At 40.7% G+C, this 20,789-nt stretch overlaps 1 protein-coding gene across 10 annotated transcripts in view; it reads right to left on the reverse strand.

Annotated features, from left to right (window-relative positions):
• Positions 1-20,789, reverse strand: part of PPP2R5E (protein phosphatase 2 regulatory subunit B'epsilon) — a 169,595-nt gene that overhangs the window by 63,147 nt on the left and 85,659 nt on the right. For all 10 annotated transcript variants that reach the window (XM_016926193.4, XM_024348566.3, XM_024348567.3 and 7 more), the window contains 1 exon segment: positions 18,207-18,403. In XM_016926193.4, the coding sequence (XP_016781682.1) occupies positions 18,207-18,403 (197 nt within the window).

Here is a 20,789-nt window from a genome sequence, read left to right on the forward strand (position 1 = left end):
TGCCACAGGCCATCCTGGGTTATATGTGCCAGCCTAATCTTCCTTAAAGGAGCACAGACTTTCTTCATAGGGTCTGGAGAAAGAAAAGTAAGAATATAGTTTCATTTCACCTCCTGTTCAAAAATCCTTACAACTCCCTGCTCGCCATCTACAAGATTAAGTCTAACCTCCTCTGCTTAATTTGCCACACCCTCGCTAATCTAAACTCATCCCTGCCTCTCTCCACCTTACTGCCCACAAATTCTGACCATGAACCCTCCGCTTCCATTCGGCTCCTATTTCAAGATCAAACTTTGCTCAAAATAGGAAGCAACTTTTTACCTGCTGAAATGGTGACAGCAATGTTAAAATAATTATCTCTAGAGTCTGTTATCCTCACACAAAACCATCACAGGGAAATATTTCACACAGAGATGACTGTATTGCACTCGCTCCAAAATTGGAAATGTAGCAGTGAGTCCAAAAGTGAAGATTGTTGATATTAAATCTTAGAATCCAAAAATAGAGGTGTAAACATTGCAATAGTCATAGTGCTTACTGTGTATAAATCAGTGCAGGCCCTCGTACCGCCTGGGTTGGCCTCAAGCACTCCCGCCCCACACAGGCTAACCATGTGATACCAAGGCTTTGCTGCATTTCACCATCTGGGGACTGTGGGTCCTAAGTCCTAGAAGGTTACTAAAACTGAATTAAGTGTTTTCTGTAAAAGCCACAGTGCACAAGTTGATAAAACAATACCAACATAAGGCTTTTTTGAGAACACAAATTCTAAACATCTGCTATGAGGACTTCATGGTTCCAAATCAGCTAATGCTCAAACAAAAATTAAGCCTCTTGAATTGCAAATTTTTTAAAAAGCATACACAAAACATTTGAGGCTCCTGATGTGTGTTTCTGACTACTAGGTATGTGTTATTAATTGAAATCACAAAAAATAAACAAGAAACACAGCCAAAACTAACTGTCACTGTCTCTTATACTCTGTGTCTATGTGCATGTCTCTGTGTGTGTCTGTGACCTTTCATTAGCAAAACAAAGCCCTGAGCTAGTTGGTGAGTAATTAAAACACACCTGACCTACATATAACCATAACCATATAACCATATTTAGCACATATAACCATAGGTTCTGTCCATAAATTAACATTCCTCCTTATCCCAAAACTACTGCTTCATAATGAATTAAGTGTGATATGCCACTCCAGGGGAAGACAGGACAGCCAGCCCTCCCTGTTGACAGTGACACATAGCTGGCTTCATCTTAGCTCCTCTGAAGGAAACCAAGAGAAGGATCTAGGGGCAGGAACTGACCACCAACCCTGTAAGCTTACATTTTAAATGTGCTTTAAACACCACTGCCTTCTGATTATTTTACTGCTGAAACAACTGTCAGAGGCATTTGAACCTGAGCAACTCCATCTTGAACAGGGGCTGGGTAAAATAAGGCTGAGACCTGCTGGGCTGCATTCCCAGTAAGTTAAGGTATTTTTAGTCACAGGATGAAATAGGAAGTCAGCACAAGATACAGGTCATAAAGACCTTACTGATAAAACAGGATGCATAAAGAAGGCAACCAAAACCCACCAAAACCAAGATGGCAAGGAGAGTGACCTCTGGTCGTCCTCACCGCTACACCATGGTACTACACGGTACCACATACCAACGCCATGGCAGTTTACAAATGCCATGGCAATGTCAAGAAGTTACCCTATATGGTCTAAAAGGGAGAGGAACCCTCAGTTCGGGGAACTACCCATCCCTTTCCCAGAAAACTCATGAATAATCCACCCCTTATTTAGAATATAATCAAGAAGTAACCATAAAAATGGATAACTATTTTTATGCCTATGGACTAGCCCTTCTTTTATTCCTTTGCTTTCTTAATAAACTTGCTTTCACTTTACTCTATGGACTCACCCCAAATTCTTTCTTACATGAGATCCAAGAACCCTCTCTTGGGGTCTGGGTCAGGACCCCTTTCCGGTAACACAACTACTCTCACTTTACAGAATAGGATATAACACATTTTGCACGTTGTTATTAAGGGCAGCACAAATACAAAACTTAATTTTCCAACAGTTTCCCTATTGTCTACAATTTTTTTTTAATCTATCTAAGAGAAAAAAGCCAGAAATCTCTGAAAATGAAGTGGCCTGCCTTATTCCAGAGAGTGGTCTATCCTATTCTCATAAAGCCCTTACCTTCTGCAGGAAGGCCAATTCCACAGTATTTCAAAGTAGCCCATTTAGCACCTAACATTATCCTCCCAAGACCCCACTCCCTACCTTTCTGAAAAGTATAGAAACATCATATTTTCCAATAGAACTTCCTTGTCCATTTCGTCAAAAAAATACACTTGCTCTCCAACTTAGCAAATAATTATAACCAGCCTGATTTTTACTGAGAAATGTCTTTCCTTGTGTGTGCCACTCCTGACCCTCCTCATCATGACCCCACCAGCTTTCCCTCTCCACTACTCGGCCAACCCTCACCTCTCTCTACTCATCACAGAAATGGCATTCTACTCTATAGTCTAGTGTCTTTGCACCATTTTTCAGAGGCAACTTGCTCCTGAGAAGTCACTGAATAGCATATTTCTTCTTGTTTTCCTACAGATCAAGTTTGGCTTTAAATACTGGTCAGCAGCCAACTGCCTCCTGGAAATGACCTGCTCATTGTCTGCTTGCCAGATTCTTGCCTCAGGCACTCCTGTCTCTGTGAATTCCACATTGAGGACACTCATTTTCTCAGCTTTTTCCTGCTCATCATGTACCACTGTGGTGTAACCAGCTTCCTCCAAAGAATCAGCCAATAAATCCCTCTCTTTCATTTCTGTGTCTCCTCAGTAGAGAGACAGCCAAATCATACAAACTAACACCAAGAGCTGGGATTATCCAAGACCCACTTGCACATGCCACAAGCAAGATTTCACACTTTGTCATCCATGTGCTTAATAGATTTCCCAGAAGCATTGCTTATACCTTTAAACCACATTTTCAGCTTCAAGGTTAAATTAAAAGGTGGGAGAAAAGAGAAACCAAAACTTGAATGCAGTACTGTAACTTATCCTGCAAAATTCTGCTGCCAGCCACTGGGGGGAGGGGTAGAGACAGGGGGAGTATTCTCATTACAGTGAGATATTATTGGATATATCAGTGCTAGACAAGTCACAGCTGTCAAACAATTTTAAGTATATTAAAAACTCTGAACAACCTTTAAAGCAGTTAAGCCAGAAGGACTACAGCTTGTAAATGAAACAAATAGCAATCTCGAGTAGCTCAGTGGCTTCCTGAGTAAAAACCCTCTCTTTAGCACATTTAAATTAAAACTAAACACTTTAAAATCCTTGTCAGATTCCTTAAGAGAGAATGCTTGCGGAGAGAAATGCTAAATTATTACTAGAGTTGGGGACGTGAATATGCAAGTACATCAGGAATTCATTTAGATGAACTTAGGGCAGTATATATAACTATAAACACAGGGGCATATGCAGTTTCACAGGCAGTTCTCCCAAAAAAAAAAAAGGTATGAAAATAAAACTTCATAGAGAGTTTGAAATCAATAGTCAGACAAAAGATATGGAAAGTCATCTGAAAGAGACAAAAAAAAAAGCTTTCAGGTTAGCAAGACTTCATTATAACCAGAAAAATGTATTAACCAATATAGACAGGTTAAGTCTACTGGGGTCCTAGAGATGGTACCATGAATAATGATAATAATGATATGGTGACTTTAACAATGCTTACCACAGTGCTAAGCACTGTTCATAAATTAATTTTCAAAACAACCTTATAGAGTTATAGTATAATAACAAGCTTAGAGGGATGAGACTCACCTGGGATCACATAGTTCAGTAAGTGGCCAGACTGGGTCCTGGTCTGTTTTTTTTTTCTTTTTGTTTTTGTTTTTGTTTTTTGAGATGGAGTTTTGCTCTTGTTGCCCAGGCTAGAGTGCAATGGCACGATCTCAGCTCACAACAACCTCCACCTCCCAGGTTCAAGCCATTCTCCTGCCTCAGCCTCCACAGTAGCTGGGATTAGAGGCATGCGCCATCACGCCTGGCTAATTTTGTATTTTTAGTAGAGACGGGGTTTCTCCGTGTTGGTCAGGCTGGTCTCGAACTCCGGACCTCAGGTGATCCACCCTCCTCGGCCTCCCAAAGTGCTGGGATTACAGGCGTGAGCCACTGCGCCCAGCCGGGTTCTGGTCTGTTTGTCTATGCCACTGACCCAGGAAGGACAGTAAAAAGGAAAAGCAGGCTGTACACACATAAGTGCTTCCAAGGATTAGGATGTCCATCATGGAGATGGAGGGATGTTTGAATCATCTAATTAACTCCCCTTGCTCTGAATCCAGGCTAACCAACCAACCTAAGGATTCCTTGGCAGCTCGCATAGCTTGCCTGCAGGGAGAGAAGGCACAGTTCAAATACACACAAACAGCTATCCACGGAGCAGTGCCCTTCTCACTCTGAATTCATACATTGGCACTTTCAATTTCCATATACGTTTTCTGTGGGTCCTACCAATTCAACACAAACAGGGCTGCAAGGTGGGGCCCCTCTATGATGCACAGGTAAGGTATCGCCACGCCAATGTTACCACATAAGGAGCACCAATGGGCAGAGGAGCCTGATTTTTGGAACTTCTAAGGGTGGGGCAGAGAGAGAAGTGGAGTGGGAAAGCACATGAACTCAGGGGACTGCTATCTGGGTGGAAGAGAGAGAGGGGTGTTCTGAAATACACAGCCTTCCTCCTGGGCTCCTCCTCACCTCCTCAATCACTATTTACTTTTCCAGACGGAATAAGTGGTAGGGTAGAGAGAAAAATTGAGAAGCAGCGTTAACAATTCAAGAATAACACAAAGGGAGTGTAAAGCTATTATATAGGGCAGCAGAAGTGGTAGGAGAGAGGGAGTGAAGAAGAAACTGTTCTTAAGCAAAAAAAAAAAATGAACATTTAACCCCAGAGCATACTATGTGGCCTGGCCTTGTCAGGAGGAGCAAAATACAGGGAAGGGCTTAAATCAAAGGCTTTTTTACTTTTTTAGAAGAGCTCAAGAAACAAACATAGCACAGAGGCAAGACTCCAACTTTTAGGGGTTTTAGTTCTCATTCCTATTGGAAAGAATAATTCCAGGAAAGCATTATGGCTTAGCATCTAAGAGCATGGGTTCTGGGCCGGGCGCAGTGGCTCACACCCGTAATCCCAGCACTTTGGGAGGCCAAGGCAGGCGCATCATGAGCTCAGGGGATCGAGACCATCCTGGCTGACACGGTGAAACCCCGTCTCTACTGAAAAATACAAAAAAAAAAAAAAATTAGCTGGGCGTGGTGGCAGGCACCTGTAGTCCCAGCTACTCGGGAGGCTGAGGCAGGAGAATGGCGTGAGCCCGGGAGGCGGAGCTTGCAGTGAGCCGAGATCGCGCCACTGCACTCCAGCCTGGGCAACAGAGTGAGACTCCGTCTCAAAAAAAAAAAAAAAAAAGAGTATGGGTTCTGGAACCAGATCACCAAGGTTCAAATCTCAATCACCCAGGTGAGTGGCTTTGGACAAGTTTCTTAACCTCTCTCTTCCTTTACCTTATCTACAAAATGGTATCTATTAGATACTACCTATGTCACAGGTGGTTCTCATTCAATGTGAAGATTGAATTAACTCATATATTGTTCCTGCAGATTTTTATGCAGGTAACAATAGAAGGCATACGGGTGCTGGCCATCTTCTTTCATTAGTACACACCTTTGTGAAGAGACTCTAAGGATTAAGTATATGGCCACAAGTCTAAATTGTGTAACTTTACAACAACCTACCTAAATTCACACCACATAAAACAAAAAATCTGAACAGTCAGACATGTATTTAAGATACTGAGTTCACTACCAAAAGCCTTCCCACAGAGAAACTCTAGCCCAAATGGTTTCACTGGTGAAATCATTCTAACAACTTCATTTTTCATCTTTAGTTACTGCCAGAAATGGGGGGACCCCATTCCTTTCCAATCTTGTATTCTCCAAGTGAGCAGCATCCAGCATAGATATTTAGTGCACACAGGGTAAAATCGCGCTTAAACCATTTTTGAGTCACATGTACCTTTGAAAATTTAAGCAAAAGCAAGTTATTTTCTCCTATAAAAATACACAGAACACGGCAGGGCGCGGTGGCTCATGCCTGTAATCCCAGCAATTTGGGAGGCCGAGGCGGGCAGATCATGAGGTCAGGAGATCGAGACCATCCTGGCTAACATGGTGAAACACCGTCTCTACTAAAATACAAAAAATTAGTCGGGCGTGGTGGCGGGCGCCTGTAGTCCCAGCTACTCGGGAGGCTGAGGCAGGAGAATGGCATGAACCTGGGAGGTGGAGCTTGCAGTGAGCCAAGATCACGCCACTGCACTCCAGCCTGGGCCACAGAGCAAGACTCCGTCTAAAAAAAAAAAAAAAAAATACACAGAACACACAAAATTTTGCAGTTAACCTAAGAGGGTTCAGTGACCCCAAGAAATCCATCTATGGGCACCCCAAGCTGCTAAATCAATATTGTTAAGTAAGCTTTAACTGGATTAGCACAGTTAAATTGTGGGAATTGAGGAAGTACAGACCAGTTTCCCTACCCTTTGAAAAATTACGAATGCTAACAAACTTTTCCCAACCTTGAGCAGTAAGTTCCTCCTGATTTCATTCTACAAATGTCTTTGGGAGATCTCATTATCATATCCTTAAATTTTTTCCTTTGTACCAAGGAATTCTTTAATTTCTAATCTAATTCTCAGGTCTTCTTTTACGCTTATCCTATCCTTCAAATTTTCCACCAGCTTCAGTTATTAAGTGTGCTTCTCAGATATCACTCAATTCTCTTCCATTATGTATAATTCTAATGTTATAAACAGTCCACCCTCACCCACCCACCCCCAATGGCTCTTTTGCTATTAATGCATATCTACAAATCTTATCTCCTTTGGATCTAAAGAGTCACCTCCAAGGCAAATTCTGGCCAGGATGTATACAGTACTCCCCGTCTTATCTGTGGTTTGACTTCCCATGGTTTCAGTCACCCATGGAATAAGTACAATAAGACATTTTGAGAGAGAGACAGAGAGAGAGACACAGAGAGAAGGAAGAGGGAGACCACATTTACGTAACTTTTACTACAGTATATTGTTATAACTATTCTATTTTACTGTTATTGTTAATCTCTTACTGTGACTAATTTATAAATTAAACTTTATCATAGGTATGTATGTACAGGGGAAAACATAGGATATACGTATGGGATTCAGTACTATCCACAGTTTCAGGCATCCCTGGGGGTCTTGGAACATATCCCCATGGTTAAGGGGGGACTATCATGGTTATATTCTTTATCAGATGCAGGAAGATGAAAAATGGAAATTTCATATTTCCTCCCGGCAGTTATCATTCCAAAGCTACTTTTAGATAGTTGTTCTTTTATTAAAAGAAACTCTCTGCCCTTCAGCTAATAATGTAGCGAGGTTAACCAAGCACTACTAAGAGTACATGTCGGCAGACTCTGAGAGACTTAATTGCAACTTCATAATTTTCTACAATGTCATATTATTGTATTAAGAGGCTAACCAGAGCTCTGGTTTCCAGTTAAATCAAAGAATGTATATAAAAAAAAAAAGCACTTAGATAACCAAGTGACAGGTTATAATTTGAGAGTAGGAAAAAACAAAGCTAATAGTGGCCAAGAAACAACGTAACGAACTCAAAGAAAGACCTCAACAGCAAGGAAGGAAAAACCAGTGAATATATTTTATCTTAAAACTAAATTAACTTTGGAAAATTACATATTCTACCATTTGAGGTATAAGCAGAGATTGAGAATTGAAGCAAACTTTGAAACCAAGAAAAGCCAAGTCCTAGAGACAAAATAAAAATAACAGCAAATGATCAGTGTGACAAGGTTGAACACTTTTTGTAGGAGAGAAGTGACAGGATTTTACTCTAATGAAGACAGTACACCCAAGGTGCGAGCAATTATCTACAGCCGTCATGTCAACCTCTTGATTTTTTAATCCACTCTTCAACCCACTAGAGCCCCCACCTGTACCACTGCACTGAAACAATGATTCACTGGTATCATCTAGAGTTCCATCATTGTTCTTTCCCTCCCCTGCCCTACTCCCATTCTGATAACTACGGATTTCCACCTCCTGCTTTCCACATCTAGGTCTCCCATAAGAACCTCAACATTAACTCATCGAAAACCAACTCCTTAGCTTCCATCCAAAGCCTGCTCTCCCTACTGCTGTACCTTTCCCCAACAGCAGCACCACACCACAAACTACCCAACTGCCAAAGCTATCCGAGACTCCTTCCTCTCTCACACTCCAAAAGTTCACATAAATGCTAACAAGCAGCATCAATTTTACCTCCTAGGTGAATCTCAAATGCTCCTTTCCTCTCCTTCTCTACTTCCATGCCTGCAGTTCGCTTAGGCCCTCCACAATTTCTCCAATAAAACAGTCTCCTAATTGATTCCTCTCTGCCTTCAATCTCAGCCTCCTCCAATCTCTCTGTCCCACTGTCACTGAAATACAAATCTGACCATGTCACTCTGCCACACAGAACCTTTCAACACTTATCCATCCATTGTCTGTCAGGTTCTTTCAGACTCTGGCCCACATCCACATCTTCAGCTGCCACCATTCACCTCCTCCCACTCTCCAACACACATATACACATAACACTGTAACAACATAGCATGACTGTGTTTCCCTGTATATACCATGTGGTTTGGGAATTCCTTTGCATCACATAATTCTCTTTAAGTTCAGCCACATTCATCTTTTAATACCCTACTGAGGCTATAATCATTCTGTCAAGCCTTCCTTAACCACCCTTCTATCTACCTTCATGTCCCTTTACTCCTTCCTTGCCTTGTACAGACTTTATTACTATATATACGACATTATCTTGTTACTGTTCACGTGAGTATTCCCTCTACCAGATTGTGAGCTCACTGGCAAAGTGAAGCCCTGTCTTTTTTATTAGCAAAATGTAAAAGTGTGACACTGAGTCATTTAAATAAACATTAAGAATTAACTAAAACACTGTCTTCACCCATGAGATTTCATCTCACATTTGAAGTATCCTCAAAAACACATTTTTGAGAAAAAAAAAAGATGTGCAAATATAAACAATATAAAATACACAGAGTTCAAGCTCAGGTAAATAAAAATTTACACAAGGTGATTTGGAAAGCCAGAAATTCTAAGAAATCTTTCAAATGGATACATAACAACAAAACCAAAAAGGCATTAGCATAATGTGGTTACAAAAAATATGCCTCAGGGACAGACACCTGACACTTGAGATGATGTGAAGCAGAATGGAGCAAAGCCTAAACGAGCTGAAAGTCCTGATTCTCATTTTTTCATCAGATATGATTCCAGGAGACCCCAAGAGAAATACATGACACAAACCACTTTCTGAAGGAACTACTTTGCACAATGGCCTGTAAACTTTAAGAAAGGCATAATCCATTCAAAATTTCTTAGACTGTGTTGATCAAAAGAGGTGTTAGTTTTCAGAAATGAAAGATGTAAGGGATTCATCATCAACTCCCTCTATTTATAACAGAAGAAACTGAGGCTTAGAGAGAAAATTACTTACCCAAGTTCTTACCACTAGTTAAGTGGAAGATGAGAAATGAAGACAATGGCTTCCATGTTCTCTGTCTGGGACTCTTTATGGGCTATTTTGCTTTACAGGCATACCTCACATACATTATAGGATCAGTTTCAGGCCACCACAATAAAGCAAATATCTCAATAAAGTAGTCACACACATTTTTGGTTTCCTGGTGCATGTAAAAGTTGTGTTTACAATACACCGTAGTCTATAAAGTGCAAAATAGCTTTATGTCTAAAAAACAAAAATGGACATACCTTAATTTAAAAATACTTTATTGCTAAAAAATGCTAACAATCATCTGAGCCTTTAGCAAGTTGTAATCTTTTTTGCTGGTGGAGGGTCTTGCCTTCATGTTGATGGCTGCTGACTCATCATAGCGGTGGTAGCTGAAGGCTGAGGTGGCTGTGGCACTTTCTTAAAATAAGATGACAATGAGGCCAGGTGTGGTGGCCTCACGCCTGTAATCCCAGCACTTTGGGAAGCCGAGGCGGGCAGATCACAGGGTCAGGAGTTCAAGACCAGCCTGGCTAACATGGTGAAACCCCGTCTCTACTAAAACACAAAAATTAGCTAAGCGTGGTGGTGAGCGCCTGTAATCCCAGCTACTCGGGAGGCTGAGGCAGAAGAATCACTTGAACCCAGGAGGCAGAGGTTGCAGTGAGCGGAGATTGTGCCATTGCACTCCAGCCTGGGCAATAGAGTGAGACTCCGTCTCAAAAAAAAAAAAAAAAAAAAAAAAAAAGATGACAATGAGGTTTGTGGCTTCAATTGACTCTTCCTTTCATGAAAGATTTCTCTGTAGCATGTGATGCTATCTGATAGCATTTTATCCACAATGGAACTTCTTTTCAAATTGGAGTCAATCCTCCCAAACCCTGCCACTGCTTGATCAACCAAGTTTATATAATGTTCTAAATCCTTTGTTGTCATTTCAACAATGTTCACAACATTTTCAGGAGTTGATTCCCTCTCAAGAAACCACTTTCTTTGCTCATCCATAAGAAGCAACTCCTCATTTGTTGAAGTTTGATCATGAGATTGCAGCAATTCAGTCAAATCTTCAGGCTCTACTTCTCATTCTAGTTATCTTGCTATTCCCATCACATCTGCAGCTACTCTCTCTATTGAAGTCGAACCTCTCAAGGTCATCCATGAGGGTTGGAATCAACCCCTTCCAAACTCCTGTTAATGCTGATATTTCGACTTCCTCCTGTGAATCACAAATGTTCTAAATGGCATCTAGAATGGTGAATCCTTTTCAGAAGGTTTTCGATTTGTTTTGCCAGATCCATCAGAGGAATTACTATCTACGGCAGCTACAGCCTTAAGAAATTAATTTCTTAAATAATAAGACTTGAAAATCAAAATTACTCCTTGATCCATGAGCTGAAGATTGGATGGTATGTCAGCAGGCATGAAAACAACATTCGGCCGGGCACGGTGGCTCACGCCTGTAATTCCAGCACTTTGGGAGGCCGAGGTGGGCAGACCACGAGATCAGGAGATCGAGACCATCCTGGCTAAGATGGTGAAACCCCGTCTCTACTAAAAATACAAAAAATTAGCCGGGCGCAGTGGCAGGCGCCTGTAGTCTCAGCTACTCGGGAGGCTGAGGCAGGAGAATGGCGTGAACCCAGGAGGCAGAGCTTGCAGTGAGCCGAGATAGAGCCACTGCACTCCAGCCTGGGGGACAGAGTGAGACTCCATCTCAAAAAAAAAAAAAAAAAAAAGAAAGAAAGAAAACAACATTCATCTCCTTGTATATCTCCATTAGAGCTCTTGGGTAACCAGGTGGATAGTTAACGAGTAGTAATACTTTGGGGGAAAAGAAAAACAAAACGTTTTTCTAAGCAGTGGGCCTCAACAGTGAATACAGAATATTTGGTGGACCATGTGTAAACAGAAGTGTTGTCATCTAGGCTTTGCTGTTCCATTTACAGAGCATAGGCAGGGTAGATTTAGCATGGTTGTTAGACGCCCTAAGATTTTCAGAATGGTAAATGAGCACTGGCTTCAACTTAAGTCACCAGTGGCATTAGTTCCTAACAAGACAGTCAGCCTGGCCCAAGCTTTGGCACTGATTTCTCCTCTGCAGCTGTAAAAGTCACAGATGGTAACATCTTCTAATAGATGGTTGTTTCATCTACATTGAAACTCTGTTGTTTGGTGTAGCCACCTTCATCAATGTCTCAGCTAAGTCTTCTGGACAACTTGCTGCAGCTTCAGCTTCTACAACAGCATTTAGTGCTTCACCTTGCACTTTTATGTTAGAGAGATGGCTATTTTCCTTAAACCTCATAAGCCAGCCAACCTCTGTTACTGTCCAACTTTTCTTCTGCAGCTTCCTCAACTCTCTCAGCCTTTATACAACTGAAGAGAGCCAAGGCCTTGCTCTGGGTTAGGCTTTGGCATAAGGAATGTTGTGGCTGGTTTGATATTCTATCCAGACCACTGAAACTTTCTCAATTATCAGCAATAAGGTTGTTTTACTTTCTTATCATTCACGTGTTTACTGGAGTAGTAGTTTTAATTTCCTTCAAGAACTTTACCTTTAAATTCACAACTTGTCTAATTGTCTGATGCAAGAGGCCTAGCTTTTGGTCTGTTTCAGCTTTTGACATGCCTTCCTCACTAAGCTAAATCACTTCTAGCTTTTGATTTAAAATGAGAGACATGTGACTCTTCCTTTCATTGGAACACTTAAAGGCCATTATAGGGTTATTAATTGGCCTAATTTCAATACTGTTGCGTCTCGGGGAATAGGGAGGCCTGAGAAGAGGGACAGAGGCTGAGGAACAACCGATCAGCAGAGCAGTCAGAACACATACAACATTTATCGATTAAGTTTGCTGTAGGGGCACATTTCATGGTGTCCCAAAGCAATTAAAATAGTAACTTCAGGTCGGGCGCGGTGGCTCACGCCTGTAATCCCAGCACTTTGGGAGGCCAAGGCGGGTGGATCACAAGGTCAGGAGATAGAGACCATTCTGGCTAACATGGTGAAACCCTGTCTCTACTAAAAATACAAAAAATTAGCCAGGCGTGGTGGCAGGCGCCTGTAGTCCCAGCTACTCAGGAGGATGAGGCAGGAGACTGGTGTGAACCCCAGAGGCAGAGCTTGCAATGAGCCGAGACAGAGCCACTGCACTCCAGCCTGGGCGACAGAGCGGGACTCCATCTCAAAAATAAATAAATAAATAAATAAATAATTTTTAAAAAGTAACTTCAAAGATCTTTCATCACAGATCACTATAACAGATATAGTAACAATGCAAAGGTTTGCAATATTGCAAGAATTATCAATATGTGACACAAAGATATGAAAGGGGCATATGCTGTTGGAAAAAATGGTACCAACAGTTTTGTTCCACACAAGGTTGCCACAAACCTTCAATTTGTTTGGGCACAGTGGCTCACGCCTGTAATCCCAGCACTTTGGGAGGCTGAGGTGGGTATCATGAGGTCAGGAGTTCGAGACTAGCCTGACCAACATGGTGAGACCCTGTCTCTACTAAAAATACAAAAATTAGCCAGGCGTGGTGGCTCCTGTGTATAATGCCAGCTACTCAGGAGGCTGAGGCAGGAGAATTGCTTAAACCCGGGAGGCGGGAGGTTGCAGTGAGCCAAGATCATGCCATCGCACTCCAGCCTGGGTGACAGAACAAGACTTCGTCCAAAAAAAAAAAGCAACCCCCAATATCTATGAAGTGCAATAAAATGAGGTGTGCATGTGATTTGTTTATACCCATAAGAGCTGCTTTGCTTTCCCAATTCTAGAAGTCTGTAGGTGGTATCCAGACTTCATTTAATTGTTAAAAATGGTTTCCACAACACATAGATTACTTTTATCTCTTACTCTTTTCTTCCCCTAACAGGAATACCAGTTCTCAAAGTACAAGTCCCATCAAGTTGGATCAAAAGCTCTCGGTACTAATGCTGATACTGTAACATGCCATTATACATCATTACTCATCCTGGTTTGCAAAACCCATCTATCGCTTCATTAGTATTTCATAAAAAACACTATCATTTCCCTCACTAATTCTAGTGAAGTGATTTTGTTTTACAGTAACACGAAAGAGAAATCAGCGGGGACAGTGATTACCCAACAGGCAGGATCATCTTGGAATTAGAGAACTTAAGAACCACTGTGGCAATGGAATAAAACACATCTCAGTGACGGAGTATTTTAAGTACAAAGAGGTAACAGTGGGTTCCACCAATGATCGTAAAATCAATTATCTAATAAAATCATTGAAATGTAAAAATAGTATTTACTGAATACTTGCCACATGTTAGAGACTGTTCTAAAACTTTTACAAATATTGTCGCTAGTCCTCACAAAATCCCCCAAAGACAGGTATTACACAAATTAGGAAAGTGACCAGCACCAGGATGTATATATACAATGGGCTTAGAGGGAATGAGGGCACCAAGTGGGACGTGGTTCCAGTTTTCCTTACAGAACAGTAAGCACACGTTCTATGGACTGTATATGTATGTATGGTGTTGAGTACCCTGATATGCAAACAAAAGCACAAGCATGTTACTTAGGTGGAATATTTATGGAGGGATTGGGAAAACTATGGCTACCCTCCCCCCACCCTATGTACCTCTTAGCACCACACAAAAATGGAGAACCCCAAAGTTAAAGTAACTTGCTCACATTGATGTAGAAAGTATGGCCAGAGCTGGCATTTGAACCCAGGTCTATATGGTTCCAAAGCCTTTTCTTTTCTTTTCCTTTTTTTTTGAGATGGAGTCTTGCTCTGTCACCCAGGCAGGAGTACAGTGGCACAATCTCAGCTCACCGCAACCTCCATCACCCAGGTTCAAGTGATTCTCCTGCCTCAGCCTCCCAAGTAGCTGGGATTACAGGCATGTGCCACCACGCCGGGCTAATTTTTGTATTTTTAATACAGATGGGCTTTCACCACGTTGGACAGGCTAGTCTCAAACTCCTGGCCTCAAGTGATCCATGCGTCTCAGCCTCCCAAAGTGCTAGGATTACAGGCGTGAGCCACCGCGCCCAGAGCCTTGTCTCTTTCTACTCTATCATAATATCCCCTTTCTGTAAATGCTCCAGAGTGTCTAAGTACCGTATATAATTAGTAGCTAACAATTTCAGAAATCACCAAATATGAAAAATAAGTTATACTTCTAAGAAGCCGAAACTACCATCTAGAATTTTCTAATGCCCTAGAACAGCATGTACACTAACAGACTCAATGCCTCCTAAGATAAAGCTCCAGTGTATTTTAAAACACATACAAATGACAGGAGTCTCTTTTTTTGGCTGGAGAATGGGGAGGAAAAGAGGGAGAAAACGGTCTCCCTTAGGAGACCAAAGCTGGTTTAAGACCAAGCTGGTCCATATGGATGACAGAATTTTTGGATTATGCTAAACACTCAGTTTAAAATCTGGGTATAATCCAATGACATCCAATATCTTAATCGTAATTTGAGAGACTGAAATGCCTACATTTTAAGGAGGAATTCATTCATTCAACAAATTTCAAGAAGACCTGGACTAGGTAGGAGGTATTATGGATGCCACAGAGATGTGCAGGACACAGTTCCTTCTTAGGAGTGCTTACACCTAATTAGAAAAATCAGATAAATATGTGAAAAGACAAAAAAAAAAAAGGAGCAAATGAACAAATTCCCAAAATGGTGAGTTGCCAAGAAGCAGAGGAACTGAAGGAAGGAAAAAGCACTGTGTTTTTTCAGGAAAACAATAGTAGCACTTTAAGTCAGCCCTTGAAGGGAAAATGAGAATTAGAACTAGAGGTGAGGGAGTGGGGAATACGTGAAAGTCCAGAAACAAGGAGATAAAGGCTATTTAAATCAAATCAATACCAAATGCTGGTGAGGATGTGGAGCAGTAGAAATTCTCATTCACTCCTGGTAGGAATGCAAAATAGTACCACTACCCTGGAAGACAGTTTGGCAGTTTCTTATAAAACTAAACATACTCATTACTTATAACAAGCAATAAAAGTAAATTCAAATTAAAAAAAAAAACTAAACATACTCTTACCATACAATACATACAGCAATTACACTCCTTGGTATTTACCCAAAGGAGCTGAAATCTTATGTTCACAAAAAAAAACTTGTACACAGATATTTATATTAGCTTTATTCATAATTGCCAAAATTAGGAAGCAACTAAAATGTCCTTCAGTAGGTGAATGGATAAACTATGGTACATCCAACCAATAAAATGTTATTCAACACTAAAATAAATGAGCTATCAAGTCTTGAAAAGACATGAAGGAAACTTAAGTGCATATAACTAAGTCAAAGAAGCCCATCTGAAAAGAGTACATGCTGTATGATTCCAACTATATGACGGTCTGGAAAAAGCAAAATTATGGAGACAGTAAAAAGATCAGTGGTTGCCAGGGAGTTGAAGGTGGTGGGTGATGAAGAAGTGGAGCACAGAGGATTTTCAGGGCAGTGATGTATGGTATGTATGGTACTATAATGGTGGATACATGTCATTACACATTTGTCTAAACTCAGAATGTCCAACACCAAGAATGAGCCCTAATGTGAACTATGAATTCTGGGTGATAATGATGCGTCAATGTAGGATCATCAATTGTAACAAATGTACTGCTCTGGTGGGAGTGAGGGGGGAGGTGTTGATAATGGGGGAGGCTGTGCTTGTGCAGGGACAGGGGCATATGAGAAATCTCTGTACTTTCCTCTCAATTGTGCTGTGAACCTAAAACTGCTCTTAAAAAATTAAATTTTCAAAAATAAATAAATATACAGATGTCCTCATACAAAGGCAAACTGATGTGTGTATAAGGATATTCATAGAGTACTGCTTAAATATGGTACATTCACACAATAAATATTATGCAGCTATAAAAAGAATATGGCAACTTTATATGTACTGAAATATATATTGCTAAGTGAAAAAAGCAAGGTACAGAAAATACATAGTGTGCCACCATTTGTGTGCTTACAAAAAAAAATATTTATACATATGTTTGCATATACTTATATATTCATGAACTATCCATGGGAAGATACAGAAGAAAGTCATAACTGATACCTCTGTTGGCTGATGATACAGGTAGGCTAAAACCAGGGACTGTGCTCTGCAGAAGGCAGGTAGACTAGAGAAGATCCTCTGCATCACATTAAGAGGTTTAGATAGCATGCAGACTCAAGAGCAAGGTTTCTCAACAGTGGCACTTATGACATCTGGGGCCAGATAATTCTTTATTGTGGGGGCCACCCTGTACATTGTAAAATGTTTAGCAGTATCTCTGGCCTCTTCCACTAGATGCTGGTAGTACTCTCCTCTCACATCTAGTTGTGACTACCAAAAATGTCTCTAGACACTGACAAATGTCCCCTGTAAGGTAAAATCACACCTGGTTGAGAAGCACTGCTCAAGAGCCACATGGTCATCTTTAACCTACAAAACATTCTAGTGCTACATTCCTGTAAATTAACAACAAATCCAATATACATTCAGATATAGAACTGAGGAATATATTGGGCATCGTTTTCAGATGACCTTCATTATTTCAGTCAGAGTCTCAGGCTGAGATCATTCAAGTGCCTTTGCAAATCTGAACTATCATTTTTAAACATATCTACTCCATCACAAAAGTCTCTTTTCTGCATTGGTTGAATACAAATGATAAAGAACTAAATACAAAAGCCAGGCAGATGTTCAGCAGTACACAGAGAGTGTGCCAGATCCTGCAATGGACTCCTCAACGATGCACTGACCTTAAGGATCTCTGAGGCTATTTCACCAGTCAGTAGACCAGCTTCCCCACCCTGCAAAGCCCATCCCCAAATAGCGTGCACTCTTCAGCTCCAAGATCTTCTGGGATGCCAAGAAAGGCAACTCTCCCACAGAAATCTATCAGAAAACCACATTTTGGCTCAGCTTTTGAAAAACTAAAATAATTGTTCACACAGTAAGAACGTAATTACTCACATTATGTTAATAATGTTTTTCCTCATAACTCCTAATGACCACACAAAATCTAAGACACTATTCAAAAATCATAAAAGGTATCAACCCTGACTTCAAGGAGATTATAAAGAGAAGCGTTAGTTATAAAGCCCAAGAGAGGCCTTAACTAGATTCTACAAATCACAATTTTATTAAGCATTAAGCCATTTCTAATATACCACAATGAATAAGATTAAAAAAAAAAAAGACATCCAACAGGCTTGAATATTTTTCAAACACGGATCTAAGACTTTTGTTATTTTCCTGTGTCTTTTCTTTTGCCAAAGCCAGAAATCCAGTAATACCCTGGCAATCTTGGCTTCATATTTTGAAGTCATTTATTGCTTCAGCACTGTCGTAGTTAAAGTTCTGGATTTCGTTCTCATGAAATCATGCTCTTCAAATTCTAGCACTGTGCCGACTACATTTGCTTAGCTCTCCAAAGGTTGGCTCTCATTTGTGGAGTTGACCTCCAATGACCTCACTCTTGCAATATATACACCTGTGAGTCACTATGGAAGATGCTTAAAAGTGTCCGCGGAGAAAAAAAGAAACTCACCATTCTAACTACTTCAGGGTAAGTCTGCTCTGTCAAACAGCCTCTGCTTATTGTAATGTAGTCCACCAGTTCATTAAGAGTGGAGCGCTTGTATTCTTTCATTTTAAGATCAGATAGCGTGTCCATGAAGTCAAAAATGACACAGCACTGCTGAAGTTTCTTTAGGAACAGTTCAGGCTGCTCTGAGGATGGAACGTCTAAGAAAAAAAAAGGAAATGGTGTAAGTCTGTCATCAATTTCCAGGTAACAGGAATTCTCTGTGAAAGTTACTTCAAAGGCAAGCTAAAAAAAAATAAGAATTCACATGACAACAGTGTTCTTTTTCACAGTTACACATGGGTGGGAGGGGATACCGTATCTACTACTTCAGAGACCTTGTCTTTGAAAACTACATTGTACCAACAAAATTGACTGTATTTGCTATTCCACAACCAAGGATTGACCAAAATCCCAAAAGACTTTAGAAGGTTGAAGCAAATTTTAACCAAAAACACCCCAATGTCAATACCTTTAAATTAAAAACACTGAAAAAGGTCAAACTTTCCCTTATAAGAAAGCTTTCGCTGTGGTTTAAATTAGTTTTACTAAAAAATTTCAAAGCAGAAATGTCAGTTGATTTATTTTAATTTCATGCTGACATCCTTGGTATTTAAAGCTATTGTTGTGTGTTTATAATTTTTTGTTTTGTTTTGGCTTGATCTGTATGAAGTTTCTTTCTGAAAGAAACCTGAAAAATCTACTAAATGAAACAATACCAACTCTCTCAAAAAGAGCACACCAGTAATAAGAAAATAAGAGTAAATGCCATATAAATCTACATTCTCTTTTTACCCATCTTCTTGTACTGTGAGAGAAAACCACTAACATCTTATATTAATATGTTCCCAGAATGGACATCTGCTCTTTTCCCGCAAACAGCAGGTCAGACATTTGGCTTGGCGTTGTTTCTAAAAAATATGTAGAAATTTTAGGTTAGTTGAAATTCCTCAGCTAGAAAGGAGCCTGATCTACAGTTGGACTTCAAATATACCGACTAAGCTGTAGACAGCCTATCCCCTCCCATCTTCTTTCCAATATTTCATTCCCCCAAACTGGAGCTTCCCTGGAGAAGCAATGAAAATTATAACCAGGGTAGGCTCTGCTGCCTTCATCCAAGGTGATTAGCTCATTAATCCTCAGAACATCCTTAGAAAGAAGCAGGTGGCATTATTCTTCTCCATTTTTCACACACACACAAAATAGAGACAATCATTGAGGTCCCACAGTGAATGGGTTACAGAGCTGGGCAAAGTGCCCAGGTCTCTAACCACACTCCCATGTTCCTTTTGTACTAAGCAAGAAGGACCTTAACAGTGTGTAGTCACTTGCAGTCATCCTCAGTTGCCAGCCTTCTGGTACATGCTTTACAATGGCCTCCTGGCTTGGGCTGCCTGCTCCCTGGAGAGGAGGGCGACAGCATACAGCACCCCCCTTACAGCCACCAGCAGCAGGAAGTGAAGGCCAGCCTCATTTTCACAGGACCCACCAGGCTCCTCTCTACAACCTTCTACCCCACCTTACATCCCACAACCCAAATGCCAGCATAGCTACCTGGGACCTCACAGGCAATTCTCGCAAAACACTGCCAGCTAAGTAAACCTAGATGAGAGTGGATAGGACACCTAAATACATAGGCTTTCTCTACCAGACATTAGAGAACAAGAAGCAGTCCATATCTTTGAATGTATAGCATCACTGCTACTCTCAGCAAAAACAAGTATTGAATTTAGAAATTATTAACCAGTGAGTTTCCCTTCCCCCATCACTCCTAGGTCCCCAAAAGCACAATGTGTCTTGCAGTCATGATACAGGTCTTATCCTATGCCCCCCTGGATTTAATCGGTTTTAAAATATTTAGCCTTAGACTATAAGAACTAAATTCAGTCAGACCAAACTCTCTAAGTGCTACCTGCTTTGGGCATTTAAAATAAATAAATAAAAATGAAATAAGGCTGCTTATGAGCATGACTATATCCTTAACCAATGACTAATTCATGCACAGGACCATCACAGTTAATTACTAAAATCTTTCGAGATCGAAATCAGACCCCAGGCCTGGCAGCCGAATGGGAATACTGATGCTGCAAAGGGGGCAAGAAAAAGCTTTTTTTTTTTTAATTTGAGATGAAGTCTTGTTCAAGCAATTCTTCTGCCTCAGCCTCCTGAGCAGCTGGGCTTACAGGCACCCACCACCACACCCAGCTAATTTTTTTATTTTTAGTAAAGACAGGGTTTTGCCATGTTGGCCAGGCTGGTCTCAAACTCCTGACTTCAGGTGATCTGCCCACCTCGGCCTCCCAAAGTGTTGGGATTACAGGCATGAGCCACCACCCTGGCCAAGAAAAAGCTTATTAATGTAACATTGGTTACAGGTCAAAATCTTTAGGGAAATTTTAGTTAATTCAATTTTTGATATAGTGATTTTAATAAAGTCTAAAAATCAGACTATCTACATGGTGAACTCCTTAACATAGCATATATAACTTATAAAAGCATCGATGAATTGTAGCCTTTCCTCCTAAAGTACATCATCATTTAAGCAGT

This window comes from Pan troglodytes, chromosome 15 (genome assembly GCF_028858775.2).
Source record: "Pan troglodytes isolate AG18354 chromosome 15, NHGRI_mPanTro3-v2.0_pri, whole genome shotgun sequence".
In the NCBI taxonomy this organism is placed as follows: Eukaryota; Metazoa; Chordata; class Mammalia; order Primates; family Hominidae; genus Pan; species Pan troglodytes.